The sequence below is a fragment of the Panulirus ornatus genome, chromosome 59 (genome assembly GCF_036320965.1).
Source record: "Panulirus ornatus isolate Po-2019 chromosome 59, ASM3632096v1, whole genome shotgun sequence".
Classification (NCBI taxonomy): Eukaryota; Metazoa; Arthropoda; class Malacostraca; order Decapoda; family Palinuridae; genus Panulirus; species Panulirus ornatus.
The window spans coordinates 795,563-816,411 of NC_092282.1; the positions used below are offsets into that span (position 1 = coordinate 795,563).

The following is a 20,849-nucleotide window of genomic DNA, read 5'->3' on the forward strand; positions in this document are numbered from 1 at the left end:
TGTATTTGAATGATAACCCCTTTCATTACCAGTCTTACAGTCATTAGTTATGTGACAGAAGATTGAAAATCTTTATAAAAAAAGAACAAATTCTTGAGAATCTTAGATGAATATTTACTCTGGGAGAGAACCAGTTAATGTCTGAATATGAAATGGGTCTGGTGACACGCAAAAGCTAGTGACAGACTTCAGAGGAGAGTGTGAACAGAGAAAGGGATATGATCCTGGGTGCATTAAAGTTTGTGTGTGTGTGTGTGTGTGTGTGTACCTAATCTCCTTAGTATGTAAGTTTGATCGAGTTTTGAACTCGTGGGGCCCCATCTCTGAATCTTTCTTCACTCTCTTAAAACTTGTGTTTTTTTGTATCCTGTTATCAGTGACAGTCTGGTCACTCTACATATTCCATACATCCAATACTCTGGCACTACAGAAATACTCCCCTTACCCTTGGCTAATATGTTTGTTTCTTATTTTCCCCCTCACTGGTCTCTTCTGTTATCGTCTCTCTTTGTTTCTTATTTTCAATTTCTGTGTTTGCATGTGAGTGTTTTTCTACGTCCGTGTGGATGTGCTTGTGCTTTTTTGTTTGAGTATGTGTATTCGTGTGAGTGTATCCTCGTGCGTGTTATGTAATTGTTTGAAAGATATGTTTCCCTCGTCTTTCTTAAAGCCAAAACGGCATTCAGGGACTTCCCGATAATCTTATTTTGAAAATTAATGGCATTTGTCCGTTCATATGTCGAGGGCTTAAATCAAATACAAGGAATATGTAGTTTGGTCGTACTGAACCAATATACACGCCTGCAAAGTGGTAAGACAAGAATTTGAAATATTCAGGAATGGCTTGTAAACACAGTATGTGGAAATAGCAGTAGTATGAAACAAAGTGTCTGAAGAAAAGGAAACGAAGACTGTTGGCAGGTCTGATGAATGTGCAGGTCTGATGCACGTGTAGGTTTGATGCACATGCAAGTGTGATGAATGAGCAGGTCTGATGAATGGGTAGGTCTGTTGAATACCCAGGTCAGATGAATGTGCAGGTCTAACGAATGTGCATGTCTGATTAATAAGCAGGTCTGATGCACTTGTAGGTCTGATGCACGTGCAAATGTGATGCATGTGGAGGTCTGATGAATGTGCAAGTCAGAGAAGAAAGATACTGTAAGTATGTAAAGAATGTGGCTAAATAAAAATCCTTAGTCTTGCTGCACATACAAGAGACGGGAATCATATGAAAGTTTAGGGAAACCTCATGCGAGGATTGAGGAAATTGTGGACGTATTAACATCATTACACTTCAAGCTGTTATATTTCTGTCTTACTTCTTCTGTGTGTGTGTGTGTGTGAGAGAGAGAGAGAGAGAGAGAGAGAGAGAGAGAGAGGATTATCATGGATATGTTCATTTGTTCCAAGTTACCTTGGTAATGCACAGCTACCACTGAGACCCAAGATTTATATCTATCATCATTACTGTTAATCGGAGAGTAACCGTTTCAAATGTCAAAAATAAGCCAAGATGATAATTATTTCCATGCCGGATAGAATGTCCTAAAGTGACACTCTCTATAAAACATACATTATTAAGGACAACTAAAATTAAGCGACAATCATGAGCTTTATGTAGTAACATGAAGAATCTTGGTAGGTGGATTACCAAACTAGCGACCAAACAACCGTATCATTAGGATCACAAAGGAGGCAAATTGTATGTTAGCCACAAAGAAAGTCGTCGTTTGATTCACGGACAAAATATTCTACACAAATATCAAACCATGCCAGAACCCGCATTGCCAGTCAAGTCTCTCCACCCCGGGATGTGTGTGGCGAGTCTACACACGGCTCAACGGTGGTCAAACTTAAATGTAGTTGTGCTAATTTAATCTAGTGGGAAACGATAGTAGCCCTACACTAAACAGTAATAAACGAGTGTAAGTAAAGAAGACCAAACCATAGCTCTACTCATGGAGGGAATAAAACTGTTCGTGCACAACTCTCACGAAACTGAAGGAATTAATGATCTAGAGATGATGCTTCCGTGCCAACAGGGGACGCACGTTTCTGTTAATTCTAGACATGGTTGTTGTAGCTACTGGGGAGAATATGATCACTTAAATAAATGGTTGTTGGTGATGGATTCAGAGCAGCAGTCAGTTGGATGTACTGGACAGCAGGGCACTGGCAACCATAATTAAGAAAAATAAAAGTGAATGATAGAAGTGGAAGGCAAACAGATAGAGCCCTATAAAACTACATGACCCAGACAAATACACAGATAATTCCACCCAAATAATTACTCTTCATAAATAACACAAGTAAACACATACAGAGCACACGGTATGTATACAGACCAGCACTAATACCTACACATACATACACACGCACAGTAAACTATACAAACTTATATGCAAACACGTAAGTGAACCAGACACTACAACCCACTTCTCACACAGCAGACTTATCACAGATGCATATGGATGGACTCCCTTGGTGTAGCGGACCTGACCGTGACGCATTCACGGGCCACCTAGCGTCGTGAGCATAGGTTCGAATCCTGGTTGCGGCAGTCGGTCCACAGTCAACCCAGCTATTCATCCACCCTTGCAGGGTCGTCAATAAAATGGGTCGCTGGCTCAGGATAGGGTGCATGTATATATACATTTTTTTTTTTTTTTTTTTGCTTTGTCGCTGTCTCCCGCATTTGCGAGGTAGCGCAAGGAAACAGACGAAAGAAATGGCCCAACCCACCCCCATACACGTGTATATACATACACGTCCACACACGCAAATATACATACCTACACAGCTTTCCATGGTTTACCCCAGACGCTTCACATGCCCTGATTCAATCCACTGACAGCACGTCAACCCCGGTATACCACATCGATCCAATTCACTCTATTCCTTGCCCTCCTTTCACCCTCCTGCATGTTCAGGCCCCGATCACACAAAATCTTTTTCACTCCATCTTTCCACCTCCAATTTGGTCTCCCACTTCTCCTCGTTCCCTCCACCTCCGACACATATATCCTCTTGGTCAATCTTTCCTCACTCATTCTCTCCATGTGCCCAAACCATTTCAAAACACCCTCTTCTGCTCTCTCAACCACGCTCTTTTTATTTCCTCACATCTCTCTTACCCTTACGTTACTTACTCGATCAAACCACCTCACACCACACATTGTCCTCAAACATCTCATTTCCAGCACATCCATCCTCCTCCGCACAACTCTATCCATAGCCCACGCCTCGCAACCATACAACATTGTTGGAACCACTATTCCTTCAAACATACCTATTTTTGCTTTCTGAGATAATGTTCTCGCATTCCACACATTTTTCAACGCTCTTAGAACTTTCGCCCCCTCCCCCACCCTATGATCCACTTCCGCTTCCATGGTTCCATCCGCTGCCAAATCCACTCCCAGATATCTAAACACTTCACTTCCCCCAGTTTTTCTCCATTTAAACTGATCTCCCACCAGTTTTTCTCCATTTAAACTGATCTCCCAATTGACTTGTCCCTCAACCCTATTGTACCTAATAACCGTGCTCTTACTCACATTTACTCTCAGCTTTCTTATTTCACACACTTTACCAAACTCGGTTACCAGCCTCTGCAGTTTCTCACCCGAATCAGCCTAGACAATCGCATGTTTACCAAATGGCGTCCTAGCTACGTCTCTTCATTGTACATCAACTGACTGTTATATTTCTCTCTCGTGTCTCCCCTGATGATGTGATTATTACACGAAAGTGCACTCGGGAACTTATTGTGTTTCATTTTCCCCGTGAACTCATAGGAATATATATATATATATATATATATATATATATATATATATATATATATATATATATATATATATATATATATATATATATATATCTTGCACAAGTTATCTTTAACTGCAATACATATTGCCTTGAGAATGGAATGTATCATAACTGAAAAGACTGCAGCAATGAGCACGAGGTGTATCATACAAGTGTTCAGATATTCCATCTACAAGGTAGCTCTGGGTTAATATCTACAAGGTAGCTTTGGGTTAAAATCTACGAGGTAGCCCTGGGTTAATATCTACAAGGTAGCTCTAGGTTAATATCTACAAGGCAGCTCTGGATGAAAATCTACATGGTAGCTCTAGGTTAATATCTATATGGTAACTTTAGGTTAACATCTACAAGGCGGCTTTAGGTTAATATCTACAGGGTAGTCTTGGGTTAGCATCTACAGGATAGCTCAGGCTTAAGTTACACAAAAGTTTGCAAGTTCAAAGATTAATGAGCAAAGTGTTTGCAACGTCGCATTTCTAATTATAACAGATGATACGAGTGATGTTTGAGGAAGAGCCTCCATCCCTCCCCCGGCCGCACCCACAACGATTGTCATATTCAACAGAAGAAAGGGAAACTTTGACTGTTATCAAGATATTCAACCGATAAATTTCAAATTTCATCTTGATGTCTCCTATGTGCTTTATCTCTATGAAAAATCTGATAGTACAAGAGAAATATTCAATAGTTTAGGAATAAACTGTAAACACAACTCCAAGCCATTTATATCTCAAAGAATGAAGGGCACTGTGGACGTGGTGACCGCCTGGGTGTTGTCACCTGAACATTGACTGTGGATTGATATGACTTACGTTGTATTTCCACATTATTTTCTGACTGACAAATGACATGGAAAGGGCAGTCATAAATAGTATTTGAGCTGAAGGTTGAACGGTACTGTCAAAGTTGCCAAAAAATTAATATGAGAAAGGCGGAACACATACCAAAGATTAGAAGGTCAAACTTGCTAAGAAAAACCACTATAAGAGATACAGGAGTGAGGCAGCGGCTGTCCTTATTTAGAAGGAGGAAGTAAAACGACTGTATATAAGAGAGGACAAGATGGCTCCAGCCTTAGTGTACTTCAGGCTCAGGATACATCGACACTTGTGTAAGTGGCTCTGTATACTGACCGTGCATAGAGGAGGTGTGTAATACTGCCATATACAACATAATTAGTTCGGGTGAAGTCGGAAACATTGTCTCAAGACAACAACTGGAACTACTTTACGAGCAAGTTTTACGTCTTAGACCTATAATCTACGTGATTAAAGAAACAATATTGATAATGGTGCACAATGATAGCAATAAGATTTTTACGATAGTAGCAATTATCATTTATTAGAAAATTCCATACAAATATCATTCCCCAGTTAACGGTTTCAACACTTCTACAAAAACTGTCAATAAAGATATTGATCCTATGATCAGAATTATTTAGCAGTTGCTCCACTCTGCGAGAATAAACTAAAATTATTGGGGCGTAAAGTTAAACGTGTTTGACGTCGCAAGACTGTAGCAATTACAGATTACTGAAGCGTTCCTTGTAAACAAGTTAACTCGGAAGCAGTTCAGTGTACAGCCTCATGTACGATGCTGCCCAACTGTCGTTTTTTAGCACATTGTATCGTATATGTATTAAGTTGCTCGTCCACACGAAACTCACCATTGTTTGTGGCAAATGGAACTTTATCATTCTTTTCACTAAGCCTGCTGTTGTTCATAACCAATGTGTATAGTTGATTATATAACACCAGAACAACTCTTACGGCTTCTGTAGCATTGAGGCTACGTCACACTCCTTTCAGGCAGAAACGTCCTCGACAAAGGTGTACTACCTTCTGTCTACTGACAGTGATTCTGCTTAGTTCTAAAGGAATTTCTCGTTCGTAATGTAACCACTTGCAGGACTCGTTTCTTGAAAAGGTTCTCGAATTATCCCAGGTTCCCTGTAGCTCCAAGGATGTGGAACTTTATGTAAAAGGTAAAATATAGACCACTTTGAAGAATGTTCTTTGACGAGCTAGTACTCCCAACAATTCAACCTCTATTCGACGCTTCACGCCAGAGCGAGATAGTGCCAAGAAGAGACGACCGTATCTTAGAGGAAGATCCTCACTGCTTCCTTTCTCTGTTTCTTATTCTTAAAACTAGTGATACAAAAAATACATGCGAGCTCAAGAAAATTATAAGCAATGTATTATTTCGCAAAAGATGTTAGCCATTCATAGAATCATCACCTGGTATGTACTATTTCTTTCCAGATCTAACACCACTCCACCATGTGTGACGACGAAGACGTGAGTCCCCTGGTTGTGGACAATGGCTCCGGCATGGTCAAGGCCGGCTTCGCCGGTGATGACGCTCCCCGCGCCGTATTCCCCTCCATCGTCGGCCGTCCTCGTCACCAGGGTGTCATGGTCGGTATGGGTCAGAAGGACGCCTACGTCGGTGATGAGGCCCAGAGCAAGCGAGGTATCCTGACTCTCAAGTACCCCATCGAGCACGGCATCATCACCAACTGGGACGACATGGAGAAGATCTGGCATCACTCCTTCTACAACGAACTCCGCATTGCCCCTGAGGAGTCCCCTGTCCTCCTCACTGAGGCTCCCCTCAACCCTAAGGCCAACCGTGAGAAGATGACCCAGATCATGTTTGAGGTTTTCAATACCCCAGCCATGTACGTGGCCATCCAGGCCGTGCTGTCCCTCTACGCCTCCGGTCGTACCACAGGTATCGTGCTCGATACCGGTGATGGTGTCACCCACACCGTCCCCATCTACGAAGGTTATTGTCTTCCTCACGCCATCCTTCGTCTTGACCTGGCTGGCCGTGACCTGACTGCTTACCTTACCAAGATCATGACTGAGCGTGGCTACTCCTTCACCACCACCGCTGAACGAGAAATCGTTCGTGACATCAAGGAAAAGCTCTGTTATGTTGCCCTCGACTTCGAAAGCGAAATGAACGTTGCTGCAGCATCTTCATCGCTCGAAAAATCCTACGAACTTCCCGACGGTCAGGTCATCACCATCGGCAACGAACGTTTCCGTTGCCCCGAGTCCCTCTTCCAGCCTTCCTTCCTGGGTATGGAATCTGTTGGTATCCATGAGACCGTCTACAACTCCATCATGAGGTGCGACATTGATATCAGGAAGGACCTGTTCGCCAACAACGTTTTGTCTGGTGGTACCACCATGTACCCTGGTATTGCTGACCGCATGCAGAAGGAAATCACAGCTCTGGCCCCACCTACCATCAAGATCAAGATCATTGCTCCTCCCGAGCGTAAGTACTCCGTCTGGATCGGTGGCTCCATCCTGGCCTCTCTGTCCACCTTCCAGACCATGTGGATCACCAAGGAGGAGTACGACGAGTCCGGCCCCGGCATCGTCCACCGCAAGTGCTTCTAAGAACTACCTTTATAATCGAAGATGGAGTTATGCAGTGCATTCTCTGTTCATCTCTATTTCTAATATAGGAAAGTCAAATTTCATTCATGTACACACAATATTCATGTTCATATAATAAATATTTCTTAATGGAGAAACAAGATATTTGTATAGCATTATCTTCAGTTCACTCCCAGATGTCAACTGATATTGTACGCAATATGAAATACGATTACTCAGCATACTGAAATTTTTCGCTCAGCAATGAAAAGTCAATAGTAAAACAGCTTTCTTTGTAGCTTGTATTTCTAAGTAATCCTAGTTCATTATGAATCCCGTCCTATGGCTTCAACCAGAGAAGACAGAGTCCATTCTTCTACAAAATCTGTTTCTAAAGAAGAAAAAACGAGTGTGTCTGAACGCACAAGAAGTCTACACTGATATGCTGAAGGCCATCGTTATCATCTTCCGATATATATAATCATAATTATACTTGGTCGCTGTCTCCGGCGTTAGCGAGGTAGCGCAAGGAAACAGACGAAGGAATGACCGAACCCACCCACACACACACACACACAAACATATATATATATATATATATATATATATATATATATATATATATATATATATATATATATATATATATATATTGGAAAGGATCACAATTTTGCCCGTGATCAAGTACATTCCTATGAGCCGACGGGGAAAATGAAATACGATAAGTTCCCAAGTGCACTTACGTGTAATAATCACATCATTACCGGAGACACAAGAGAGAAATATAACAGTCAGTTGATGTACAGTGAAGAGACGTAGCTAGGGCGCCATTTGGTAAACACATGCTTGTCCAAGACAGACAACGAGCGTATGATAAACTTATTATGTAGACAAGAAAGGGAATTGTCTACAAATTTTATAACAATAAAGCCATCCAATTTGTATAGACCTTCACTAATATTAAGGTTATAATTCTTTGTGTATCTAATAACAGAAGATTTATTGTTATTGCTCGTGGTACTGGAGTTAGAGTTGATAACTGAGATGGCATTACTCCACTCAATGCAATGAGCGTAGAATTTAACCTGATTAAACAAGGCATTTGATTCTTGTCCTGTTCTTATACTATATTTATGTTGCTTAAGTCTAACAGAAAGATCCCTACCAGTCTGCCCATCATAAAACTTATCACAATTTCTACATGGCACTTTATGAATGTACCCAGGAGAATTTTCTGGTGAGTTCCTGATTAAGATAATCTTTATAGTATTTTTGTTGCTGAAGGCAACATTTACATTAAAGGATTTAAGCAACATAGGAAGTAAAGTAAAGTCATTATCAAAAGGGAGAATTAAAAGATTCTTGGTGTCAGTGGGATGTTTAGGTTCAACTCTATAAAATGATTTCGTTGCTAACTTAAGGAATTTATCAATGAAAGATCTAGGGTACTTTAACTTAGATCCAATAGAATGTATTTTCTCATACTCATCAATAAACCATGGACTGCAAATACGTAATGCCCTAGGGAACATAGATTGAAATGATGATAATTTAACTCAGTCATGTTGAGATGAGTAATAATGGATATATGAGCATACATTGGTAGGTTTTCTGTATATGCTAAACTTAAACTTGTTTCCTTACTTATGGATCATGCAGGCTAAAAATGGAAACATACCACTATTTTCATTTTCTACAGTAAATTTGATGGAAGGTACTAAATCATTAAGTAAAGGAAGAAATGAAAATTTACCTGTTTCAAAGTCTGTTTTCATTGAACTAATAAAATTGTGTATGAAAGACTGTATATTTCAATTCATTGGAGATTAATATACTCAAAAATTTAGTATGGCAATGGGTAACCAACCCTCTTTCACCTGTACTAAGTAATCTGTATATGGAATTTTTGAAACAAAATTACTAAAGGATATCTTACCTTCTAATGCAATATGGTTTAGGTATGTAGATGATGTTCTTTATGTTTGGACAACAAATGAAAATTTACAAACATTTCTCCCCTTACTTAACAACTTACTACCTTCCATCAAATTTACTGTAGAAAATGAAAATAATGGTATGTTAGCATTTTTAGATTGAATGATCCATAGACAAGGAAACAAGTTTAAGTTTACCATATCAGAAAACCCACCAATGTATGCTCATATATCCATTATTACTCATGTCAACATGACTGAGTTAAATTATCATCATTTCAATCTATGTTCCTTAAGGCATTACGTATTTGCAGTCCAGAGTTTATTGACGATGAGTTTGAGAAGATACATTCTATTGGATCTAAGTTAAAGTACCCTAGATCTTTCATTGATAAATCCCTTCAGTTAGCAACGAAATCATTGTATAGAGTTGAGCACAAACCTCCCATTGACACAAAGAATCTTTTAGTTTCCCTTTTAATAATAATTTTACTTTACTTCCCATGTTGCTTAAATCCTTTAATGTAAATGTTGCCTTCAGCAACAATAATACTATAAAGATTACCTTAATCAGGAACTCACCAGAAAATTCTCCTGGGTGCATTCATAAAGTGCCATGTAGAAATTGTGATAAGTTTTATGTTGGGCAGACTGGTAAGGACCTATCTCTTAGAATTAATCAACATAAATATAGGATAAGAACGGGACAAGAATAAAATGCCTTGTTTAATCACGTTAAAAACTAAGATCATTGTATTGACTGGAGCAATGCCATCTCGGTTATCAACTCTAACTCCAGCACCACGAGAAATATCGTTGAATCTTCTATTATTAAATACACAGAGAATTATAACCTTAATATTAATGAAAGTCTATACAAATTGGATAACTTTATTGTTGATAAAATTTGTAAACAGTTTACCTTCTTGTCCACATAATAAGTTTATCATACGCTCGTTGTCTGTCTTGGACAATAACATGTTTACCAAATGGCGTCCTAGCTACGTCTCTTCGGTGTATATCAACTGACTGTTATATTTCTCTCGTGTCTCCCCTGATGACGTGATCTTTACATGAAAGTGCACTTGAGAACTTATCGTGTTTCACTTTCCCCGTGGACTCATAGGAATATATATATATATATATATATATATATATATATATATATATATATATATATATATATATATATATATATAATAGACTCAGATGTAGCCTATAATCTACAAAAGTATTTAAACAATCTCCTGCAGGTTAACGACAGAAGATTATCTGACATCATCATTGAATTTAACTACGCACAATATCATTACTGTAGGCTTGAAGTAAATATGATATTCTATTAAACAAATAAGATACATATCTACGTCTATCCCAGACTGACATACAATACGTCACTCAATCCTTTTACTTATATATCTATGATTACCTGATAGTTGATACACGTAATGATTCTGATGATACTCGCAGGAAAATGTCATTATAAACTTAATTCTCGTAAAACATTATGAGTGCCAAATTTTCACTCGGTATAAACATCGTTCTTTTTCTCTCTCTTCTTTTCTATGATTATTGTTTACGTAAACACACTCTTGTGAAAATAGATAACAGTGTTAAGGGGAGAAAGTTTCTTAAAAGTAAGCTCAAGTGACATAGACAGACATATACATAGTCATACACAGACGCTAACAAATACATGCATCTAAACACAAAAGTAGGACCCACGACAGTAAAACTCTCTTCCTGTGCTGCATAAATAGGAACGTACAACGACACTACATTGCAGCGGTAACGTTGCGAACTACCCATCAAAGTCGCCCAGGTTCCCTTCCCGGACAAGGTAGCGGGCTCACAGGCAACCTAGCCGTTCACCTTCCCCTTTAAGTTTTGTCAAAGAATGGGTATCAGGCGTAAGATGGGCTGGTCGATGTGTTTATACAGAAGGTTAAGACATGATACAAAGTAAAGATATCAGCAACACAAATGTAAAACTGCATCCCTGTAATAGACAAACAGTAATCACTTTTGCACACACACACACACACACACACACACACACACACACACACACACACAGACCTGGACTCCTACCTCGAACTGTTTGCGGATGACGCCAAGGTCACAAGAGTAGCAAAATGCGAAAAGGATTTAATCAACTTACTCGGGGATCAAGTAGACAATATCTAAAGTAGGTGTGACACGTAGTTGATGAAACACCAGCCAAGTATACAGGTATACTGAAGTAGATAACCCAACCTTCCAACCGAGCAAAGGTTAAGAATGTCATGTCTACTAATGCTTACATTTTGAAGCCTTACATTCTACCATCATTTACTAAACATTTAATCAACTTATCTAATTCATACATATCATCGCTTAGGTTCATAGCACTGGTAACTCTGACAGGACAGCATTTGACAATAAAGCGATCTGGAAGTGAATAACAATAAGTGCCTCCAAGTGTTTGATGTTCCCAGTGTACTGAACGGGAATAATTTTCTGCCTATTCAAAAAGTGTTCTTTAGTCATCATCTTTACATATCATATATGTTATCTCATCTTCTCTAAAGGCTTACCAGTCTCACAAATATACACGTTATCATAATTCTTACAAAGAAGTCACCTAATTTTTCATTACATGAAGAACATTTCCATTGAAGAAAACTATGATGAAATCACTTCCAAGGTAAACAAAAATCGTGTTCACTCAACACCTGGTATGAACTGTGATACGATGATGTATACTGACCAAACGGGTACATTTTGAAATGGTATCAGAGAAACGACATCGCTCACGAAGACATGAATTGGATGTTCCATCTGAGTGCAGAAACATACCTGATACTCCATCTGTGTTCAGAAGCATACCTGATGCTCCATCTGAGTTCAGAAACATACCTGATGCTCCATCTGTGTTCAGAAGCATACCTGATGCTCCATCTGTGTTCAGAAACATGCCTGATGCTCCATCTGTGTTCAGAAGCATACCTGATGCTCCATCTGTGTTCAGAAACATGCCTGATGCTCCATCTGTGTTCAGAAGCATACCTGATGCTCCATCTGTGTTCAGAAACATGCCTGATGAAATTTCGACCTTGACAAATGTACAAGTTTCATAGGGAGAATTATGAGAGAAGACCAGAATATAACCACCAATTTGGTGTTACTAAAAACAAGAAATCAACCTGCCATATTGACCTAGGATAGACTTGCTCACGAACTTGACACTAAAAAAATACAAAGGACGTGGGGTTTAGCACAAGGCTAAAATATTCAGCACAACTGGTAAACCCTAATTATAATATACATCCCGAGTGTAGTCCATCTACTCTGAGATACAAGTGGATATATCAGAGGTAAGCATCTACCGGGAGAGGACGGCAGATGATGGAAAGTCAAGTGAAGACTTGATGATATCTTTTAGGTTCATGAATGGATTATATGTGGGGCGGCAGAGTGGTCAACTCTCTGACACTTGAAGGAAATGATCAATTAGAAGGAACCGGAGAAACTAATCAGCTGGGGTAAGAAAACACCTCAGAAAATACTTTCTTTTCAAATGAGGAGTGAGCAACGAACGCTTTACCACTAAAACAGTCGACACACGATATATGTACACAAAGAAATTTGTAGTTGGTGACGCTAGACCCAGAGTGGTAGCAAGGTAAATGCTCGGGAAGGGAGGGACTCACATCCGGAAGTTATAGAATAAGATAAACTGATTTGACAGAAATGTGAGGAATGGAAATGAAGCGCCACGAGTCAAGGACTACCACTCAATACAAGCAAAAAGGTAATAACACACAAGTAATAAACCCTTCCATACTAACGTAAAGACGCGTACAACCACAGCACACACACACACACACACACACACACACACACACACTAATACTTATACATACAATATATTCACACACTAATACGTATATATACAATATATACAACCACAGCGGAATAATAGCAGATGAACTGAAATGAATCACGAAATTTGTAAATGAGGTGAACAACGTACTTTAAAACGATGTATGACCGCAGGAAAAGTTCAAGTCTCACAAGTATAGACCTGCCCTTCTCGTACCGGACAATTGGTAAAGAAATTGATCAACTGCAAATACTATTGACTCGCCTTCCATTAAGCTGAGTGTTAATACAATGACAGAACTGTTTCTGATTATAGTATGTAATACCTTTAGATGTTTTTATGCAGTTCAATATTATTACGTTTTGATTAAAAGTATGGGTGTCCTTCAAGGGAAACACCACGGTGAAGATATTTGACAGACCAGTTTGAAGATATTCTACCCACAGGAAGAATGTCATACATCTAGGTTATGCTGCTCAATAATTTCAAGTTCAAAAGTTGGTAAGCAACTGTCTGCAGACAACGATTTTATATTAAGCCAAGCGATGAAACGACACATGTTCGAAACAGTAATTCTGCCCGTCTAAACAAATTGTCATATTTAGTAAAAGAAAGAGAAACTTTGATTATTATCAGGGTATTATGTTGATAATTTTTTTTCTTGATATCGTTTGTATACCATTTATAACAAAAACAAAAATGACTACACAAGAATATAATCTTACAGTTTAGGAATAAACTGTAAACACAACTCCAAGCCATTTATATCTCAAAGAATGAAGGGCACTGTGGACGTGGTGACCGCCTGGGTGTTGTCACCTGAACATTGACTGTGGATTGATATGACTTACGTTGTATCAGTGCTACACTTTCCTTCGAAAATCATGTCTACAAAAATCAACTTTTAGAAAACATTTCTAGACTGGAGGAAGAACGATATTATTCAGGTTACTAAAAAATAGAATATTATGAGGAAAGCGGTACCGATTCTGAATAGGAGAAGGTCACACTTGCAATGAAAAACCACTATAAGAGATACAGGAGTGAGGCAGCGGCTGTCCTTATTTAGAAGGAGGAAGTAAAACGACTGTATATAAGAGAGTACATGTAGGCTCTAGCCTTAGTGTACTTCAGGCTCAGGATACATCGACACTTGTGTAAGTGGCTCTGTATACTGACGGTGCATAGAGGAGGTGTGTAATACTGCCATATACAACATAATTAGTTCGGGTGAAGACGGAAACATTGTCTCAAGACAACAACTGGAACTACTTTACGTGCAAGTTTTACGTCTTAGACCTATAATCTACGTGATTAAAGAAACAATATTGATAATGGTGCACAATGATAGCAATACGATTTTTACGATAGTAGCAATTATCATTTATTAGAAAATTCCATACAAATATCATTCCCCAGTTAACGGTTTCAACACTTCTACAAAAACTGTCAATAAAGATATTGATCCTATGATCAGAATTATTTAGCAGTTGCTCCACTCTGCGAGAATAAACTAAAATTATTGGGGCGTAAAGTTAAACGTGTTTGACGTCGCAAGACTGTAGCAATTACAGATTACTGAAGCGTTCCTTGTAAACAAGTTAACTCGGAAGCAGTTCAGTGTACAGCCTCATGTACGATGCTGCCCAACTGTCGTTTTTTAGCACATTGTATCGTATATGTATCAAGTTGCTCGTCCACACAAAACTCACCACTGTTTGTGGCAAATGGAACTTTATCATTCTTTTCACTAAGCCTGCTGTTGTTCATAACCAATGTGTATAGTTGATTATATAACACCAGAACAACTCTTACGGCTTCTGTAGCATTGAGGCTACGTCACACTCCTTTCAGGCAGAAACGTCCTCGACAAAGGTGTACTACCTTCTGTCTACTGACAGTGATTCTGCTTAGTTCTAAAGGAATTTCTCGTTCGCAATGTAACCACTTGCAGGACCTCTTACTTGAAAATGTTCTCATGTTAGTACTCTAAGACCCACTGTACTTCCAACTGCACAACGTAAAATACATGCTTAAATGTGGACTCCTTCAGTATGAATTATCTGATACGACAGAACACGCGACGATACAACCCCTATTCGACTTTTCCCGCCAAAACGAGAAAGCGCCAACAACAAACAACCGTACCTGAAGAGGAAAAATCCTCACCTGCGCTTTTCTTGTTTCTTATTCTGGAAAATAATGATACGGGAGCTACATACAAGCTGAAGCAAAATATATGCAAGAAAAATATTTTGTAAAAAAGGTTAGTCATACAAGAATCATCTCAATTCTGTGCCTGATGAATGTAACCCATATATATTATTTCTCTCCAGATCAGACACCACTCCACCATGTGCGACGACGAAGACGTGAGTCCCCTGGTTGTGGACAATGGCTCCGGCATGGTCAAGGCCGGCTTCGCCGGTGATGACGCTCCCCGCGCCGTATTCCCCTCCATCGTCGGCCGTCCTCGTCACCAGGGTGTCATGGTCGGTATGGGTCAGAAGGACGCCTACGTCGGTGATGAGGCCCAGAGCAAGCGAGGTATCCTGACTCTCAAGTACCCCATCGAGCACGGCATCATCACCAACTGGGACGACATGGAGAAGATCTGGCATCACTCCTTCTACAACGAACTCCGCATTGCCCCTGAGGAGTCCCCTGTCCTCCTCACTGAGGCTCCCCTCAACCCTAAGGCCAACCGTGAGAAGATGACCCAGATCATGTTTGAGGTTTTCAATACCCCAGCCATGTACGTGGCCATCCAGGCCGTGCTGTCCCTCTACGCCTCCGGTCGTACCACAGGTATCGTGCTCGATACCGGTGATGGTGTCACCCACACCGTCCCCATCTACGAAGGTTATTGTCTTCCTCACGCCATCCTTCGTCTTGACCTGGCTGGCCGTGACCTGACTGCTTACCTTACCAAGATCATGACTGAGCGTGGCTACTCCTTCACCACCACCGCTGAACGAGAAATCGTTCGTGATATCAAGGAAAAGCTCTGTTATGTTGCCCTCGACTTCGAAAATGAGATGAACATTGCTGCTGCGTCCTCATCCCTTGAGAAGTCCTACGAACTTCCCGACGGTCAGGTCATCACCATCGGCAACGAACGTTTCCGTTGCCCCGAGTCCCTCTTCCAGCCTTCCTTCCTGGGTATGGAATCTGTTGGTATCCATGAGACCGTCTACAACTCCATCATGAGGTGCGACATTGATATCAGGAAGGACCTGTTCGCCAACAACGTTTTGTCTGGTGGTACCACCATGTACCCTGGTATTGCTGACCGCATGCAGAAGGAAATCACAGCTCTGGCTCCCGCTACCATCAAGATCAAGATCATTGCTCCTCCCGAGCGTAAGTACTCCGTCTGGATCGGTGGCTCCATCCTGGCCTCTCTGTCCACCTTCCAGACCATGTGGATCACCAAGGAGGAGTACGACGAGTCCGGCCCCGGCATCGTCCACCGCAAGTGCTTCTAACAAGTTAACTTTATAATGAAAGACGGAGTTATGAGGTGCATTCTTTATTCATCCATATTTCTCAAATTATAATGTCAAGTTTCATTCATGTGCATATAATATTCATGCTCATATAACAAATATTTAGCAACAAGGAAACAATATATTATGTAAAAAAAAAATTAGATTGACCCCAGACGTCATATCTAACATTTTCACAATGTGAAATTGCCTTGCCCAGCACCAAGAAAGACCTTCGCTCAATAATGAAAAGTCATTAGTAAAACAGCTTTGTTTATATTTTGTTTTTCTGTAAAATCCTAAAAGGTCATAAGATCTTTGAATCTCGACGTAGAACTTCAACCTGCAAGGTGAAAACTGAGGACATACTTATCCAAAATTTATCAAGAAAATAAAAAAGAAATCCATCGCATACCTGCAAGATCTACGCTGACTATTTGGATGGAAGTGATGGTTAAAACTTACATAACACAAATCAAGAAATAAACACTTGACAATTGTCGGAATTTTGAAGTCTCGTTGCCACAACAGCAAACCATTGTGGCAAAGCAAAGAATTTTGAGCCAATGAAACATATCAATGTATTTCATGAAACACGTCAAGTAAAAACATTATCACTTTAATCAACAAGAAGATTTGCAATGATTTTTTTTCTTACTTGTGTCAAAAATGCCTAAATTTTCACTATTCACTTCTTTATTACCAAAATGTGAAACGCACACATTCTATGTACATCATAAGGTGTGCAATGTAAACCTATCAAGTAATTATCAACCAACTTATTATCACTGCTAAAAAAATATAGCTAATTATATTGACAACCAAGAAGGCGACTGCCATCTCTCTCTCTCTCTCTCTCTCTCTCTCTCTCTCTCTCTCTCTCTCTCTCTCTCTCTCTCTCTCTCTCTCCTTTCATTTCATCCAGATTTTTACTGTTGATCACCATCATCACTTAATATTCAAATCAAAAAGTGGGCCATGTGTCAAATACACAAGGCATTATTAATATATATATATATATATATATATATATATATATATATATATATATATATATATATATATATATATATATATATATGGTCCTTAATAACAGAAGAAAATTTTACAAGATTTTTCGGATGATACTGAGCAGTGCACATGGACGGCCTCAATAACTAACTGTTGATAGTCCTCACGACCAGCCAACTACCCAACCATAAGCCATATGTGCACAGGAAGCGTGCATGGCCGGAGCTGCAATATCTGAATTAAGTGGTCAAGGTTTCTTGAGTGGCTGTTATAACTCGACGTCTGATGACCTCACTGACCCGAGTAATTAACAGGATTAAAGCCCAAAAAGACAGCCATCTAGAATTTTGCCTCAAGTATTAGAAATGAAAATATGGAGGAAAAAAAATTGTTCAGTCATTAGGTGGCTGTTCATACAGTAGAAATGTTTACGTGTGTTAAAGGTTCCATTAAACAACCATTCCCCAGCTGGCAGCATATCATACATGATACTTTAAGAAAACCAACGAAAGATATATCAACATATCTTGTCATTTGGCCAAACCCAACTGAAGTACCACAGGAAACACAAGTTGTCTCAACCCAACTGTGGCTGGAACGCACGAGACATCAATCCTTATTCCCTAGCTTTAAACTCACAACACAACTCAGACATAATGTAACAGCTCACAATACAAAACATTTAGTTTTTTTACTGTTAGAACATTTTTACAGTCATAACTAACGTCTGACATGGACTGAGATATACAGTACAGTACTTTGTGAGACATATAATACAGTACTTTGTGAGACATACACTATAGTACTTTGTGAGACATACAATACAGTACTTTGTGAGACATACACTACAGTACTTTGTGAGACATACACTATAGTACTTTGTGAGACATACAATACAGTACTTTGTGAGACATACACTACAGTACTTTGTGAGACATACACTATAGTACTTTGTGAGACATACACCACAGTACTTTGTGAGACATACAATACAATACTTTGTGTCTTTAACTTTTAAAGGTGTTCCAGTAATGACGGTGGTACAATGAATTGGGCCCACATGCTGAACTTAAAAATACGACGTGCCAAAATATAAGCAATCAACAATAAATGAAACAAGAGACAATGGTTCACTTCTCAACAAAAGTCACCATAACCTAAGAAACGTACACGTATCTCTTAATGCGAAAGGTAATCATACATTCTTAACGGAGAAAAAATAATGGGACATAAACGTTTCCAACGTTGCAATGCTGGTACACTTCCCTCCCATCCATTACTAGCTTGACCAAGCACGACTCCACAAGCTGCTGCCTTCACATAATTACTGTGCAGCCGTTGGCAAGTAAAGTAGGCGGTTTTGATAACTGTTTCTTTCCCTACATCTCGAAGCATTGAAACTCTCCATCCTCTCTAGTCTTTCCCAGTAAATAAAATGACCTGGCTTTTTTTAAAAGGCAATATTTTCACCTCCAAAATTCGTATGTACTTTACCTCGTCTCTTCTTTGCCCCTTTCAATAACATCATTATATTTCTCTTAAAGATAGATAAAATAGGAGAAACAAAAGTAAAGAGGTAGAAAATGTAATGATGGTGTTTTTAAGGCAAAGTTCCGCAGTTCATGTGACACGTAGGAAGTGGTTCCGGACATCATCACACCTATTTCAGGACGGTCATTACTCTGTTGAAAAGTTGCAGTTTACAGCGTACAACTACTGCACCAGTGTCAACGACCGTGTGTAGTTACAGCGTACAACTACTGCACCAGTGTCAACGACCGTGTGTAGTTACAGCGTACAACTACTGCACCAGTGTCAACGACCGTGTGTAGTTACAGCGTACAACTACTCCACCAGTGTCAACGACCGTGTGTAGTTACAGCTAATATTCCATTTCATAAGAAATCATATATGACACTTGTGTCCTGAAGACGTAATATCAAACTAGTTCTCAGTAATCAAGTAACATGAAGCAATACATCATACATCGATACATGCATACAGGTAAACAGCAGCTACTGTATTCTACAGTCATAAACTACAAACAAGCGTCGCAACTTTCACGTACATATACAAACAGACAGATTTCTGAGTAGCAGTGAAGGTGAAGCGGGTCAAATATAAAGATGATAATGAGCTATAAACCCGATGGTCTTTCCCCAGAGCACACACCCTGTCCACTGCTGCCTTATACAGCTCACATAAAACCTCCGACGCACCCAAGGACACAAACGATGTGGTGGACAAGTTATATATATACATATATATATGTATATATATATATATATATATATATATATATATATATATATATATATATATATATATATATATATAACTAAAATGGGTATTTCATATCCCTCACTCGTATCCAATGCAGTCAGTGCATATTACTCGTCATGCAGCTTCCTGTGGTATTCGTTCCTGAACACACTTCCTCCACTGCTCTGTAAGACTAGAGCTGACGTTTTGCCAATTTGGCACCGAGACTCCCTGACTATACGGTACATAAAAACACTTTACTGTAAATTTAGAGAACCACTAGGCTAAAAACTTAGCAATACACACACACATTTTATATATATATATATATATATATATATATATATATATATATATATATATATATATATATATATATATATATATTATATATATATATTTTTTTTTTTTTCAAACTATTCGCCATTTCCCGCATTAGCGAGGTAGCGTTAAGAACAGAGGACTGGGCCTTTTTCGGAATATCCTCACCTGGCCCCCTCTGTTCCTTCTTTTGGAAAATTAAAAAAAAACGAGAGGGGAGGATTTCCAGCCCCCAGCTCCCAAATATATATATATATATATATATATATATATATATATATATATATATATATATATATATATATATATATATATATATTATTTATTTATTTATTTTACTTTGTCGCTGTCTCCCGCATTTGCGAGGTAGCGCAAGGAAACAGAAGAAAGAAATGGCCCAACCCACCCCCATACACATGTATATACACACACGTCCACACACGCAAATATACATACCTATACATCTCAATGTACACATATATATACACACACAGACACATACATATATACCCATGCACACAATTCACACTGTCTGCCTTTATTCATTCCCATCGCCACCTCGCCACACATGGAATACCATCCCCCTCCCCCTCATGTGTGCGAGGTAGCGCTAGGAAAAGATAACAAAGGCCCCATTCGTTCACACTCAGTCTCCAGCTGTCATGCAATAATGCCCGAAACCACGGCTCCCTTTCCACATCCAGGCCCCACACAACTTTCCATGGTTTACCCCAGACGC

General features: G+C 39.3%; 2 protein-coding genes across 3 annotated transcripts in view; both read left to right on the forward strand.

Moving 5' to 3' along the window:
- Positions 1-20,849, forward strand: part of LOC139767168 (actin-3, muscle-specific-like) — a 208,480-nt gene that overhangs the window by 148,346 nt on the left and 39,285 nt on the right. Inside the window, exons 2-3 of one of the 2 annotated variants that reach the window (XM_071696202.1) lie at positions 4,913-4,945; positions 6,099-7,525. The exons of the other annotated variant lie outside the window; for it this stretch is intronic. Of the exons in view, the coding sequence (XP_071552303.1) occupies positions 6,117-7,250 (1,134 nt within the window). The 5' untranslated portion in view covers positions 4,913-4,945; positions 6,099-6,116 and the 3' untranslated portion in view covers positions 7,251-7,525. Of the gene's footprint in view, positions 1-4,912; positions 4,946-6,098; positions 7,526-20,849 lie in introns of those variants that run through there. 2 annotated transcript variants of the gene reach the window in all.
- Positions 15,336-16,793, forward strand: LOC139767173 (actin-3, muscle-specific-like). The gene has a single exon (XM_071696206.1). The coding sequence runs from the start codon at positions 15,383-15,385 to the stop codon at positions 16,514-16,516; it is 1,134 nt and encodes a 377-aa protein (XP_071552307.1). The 5' UTR covers positions 15,336-15,382; the 3' UTR covers positions 16,517-16,793.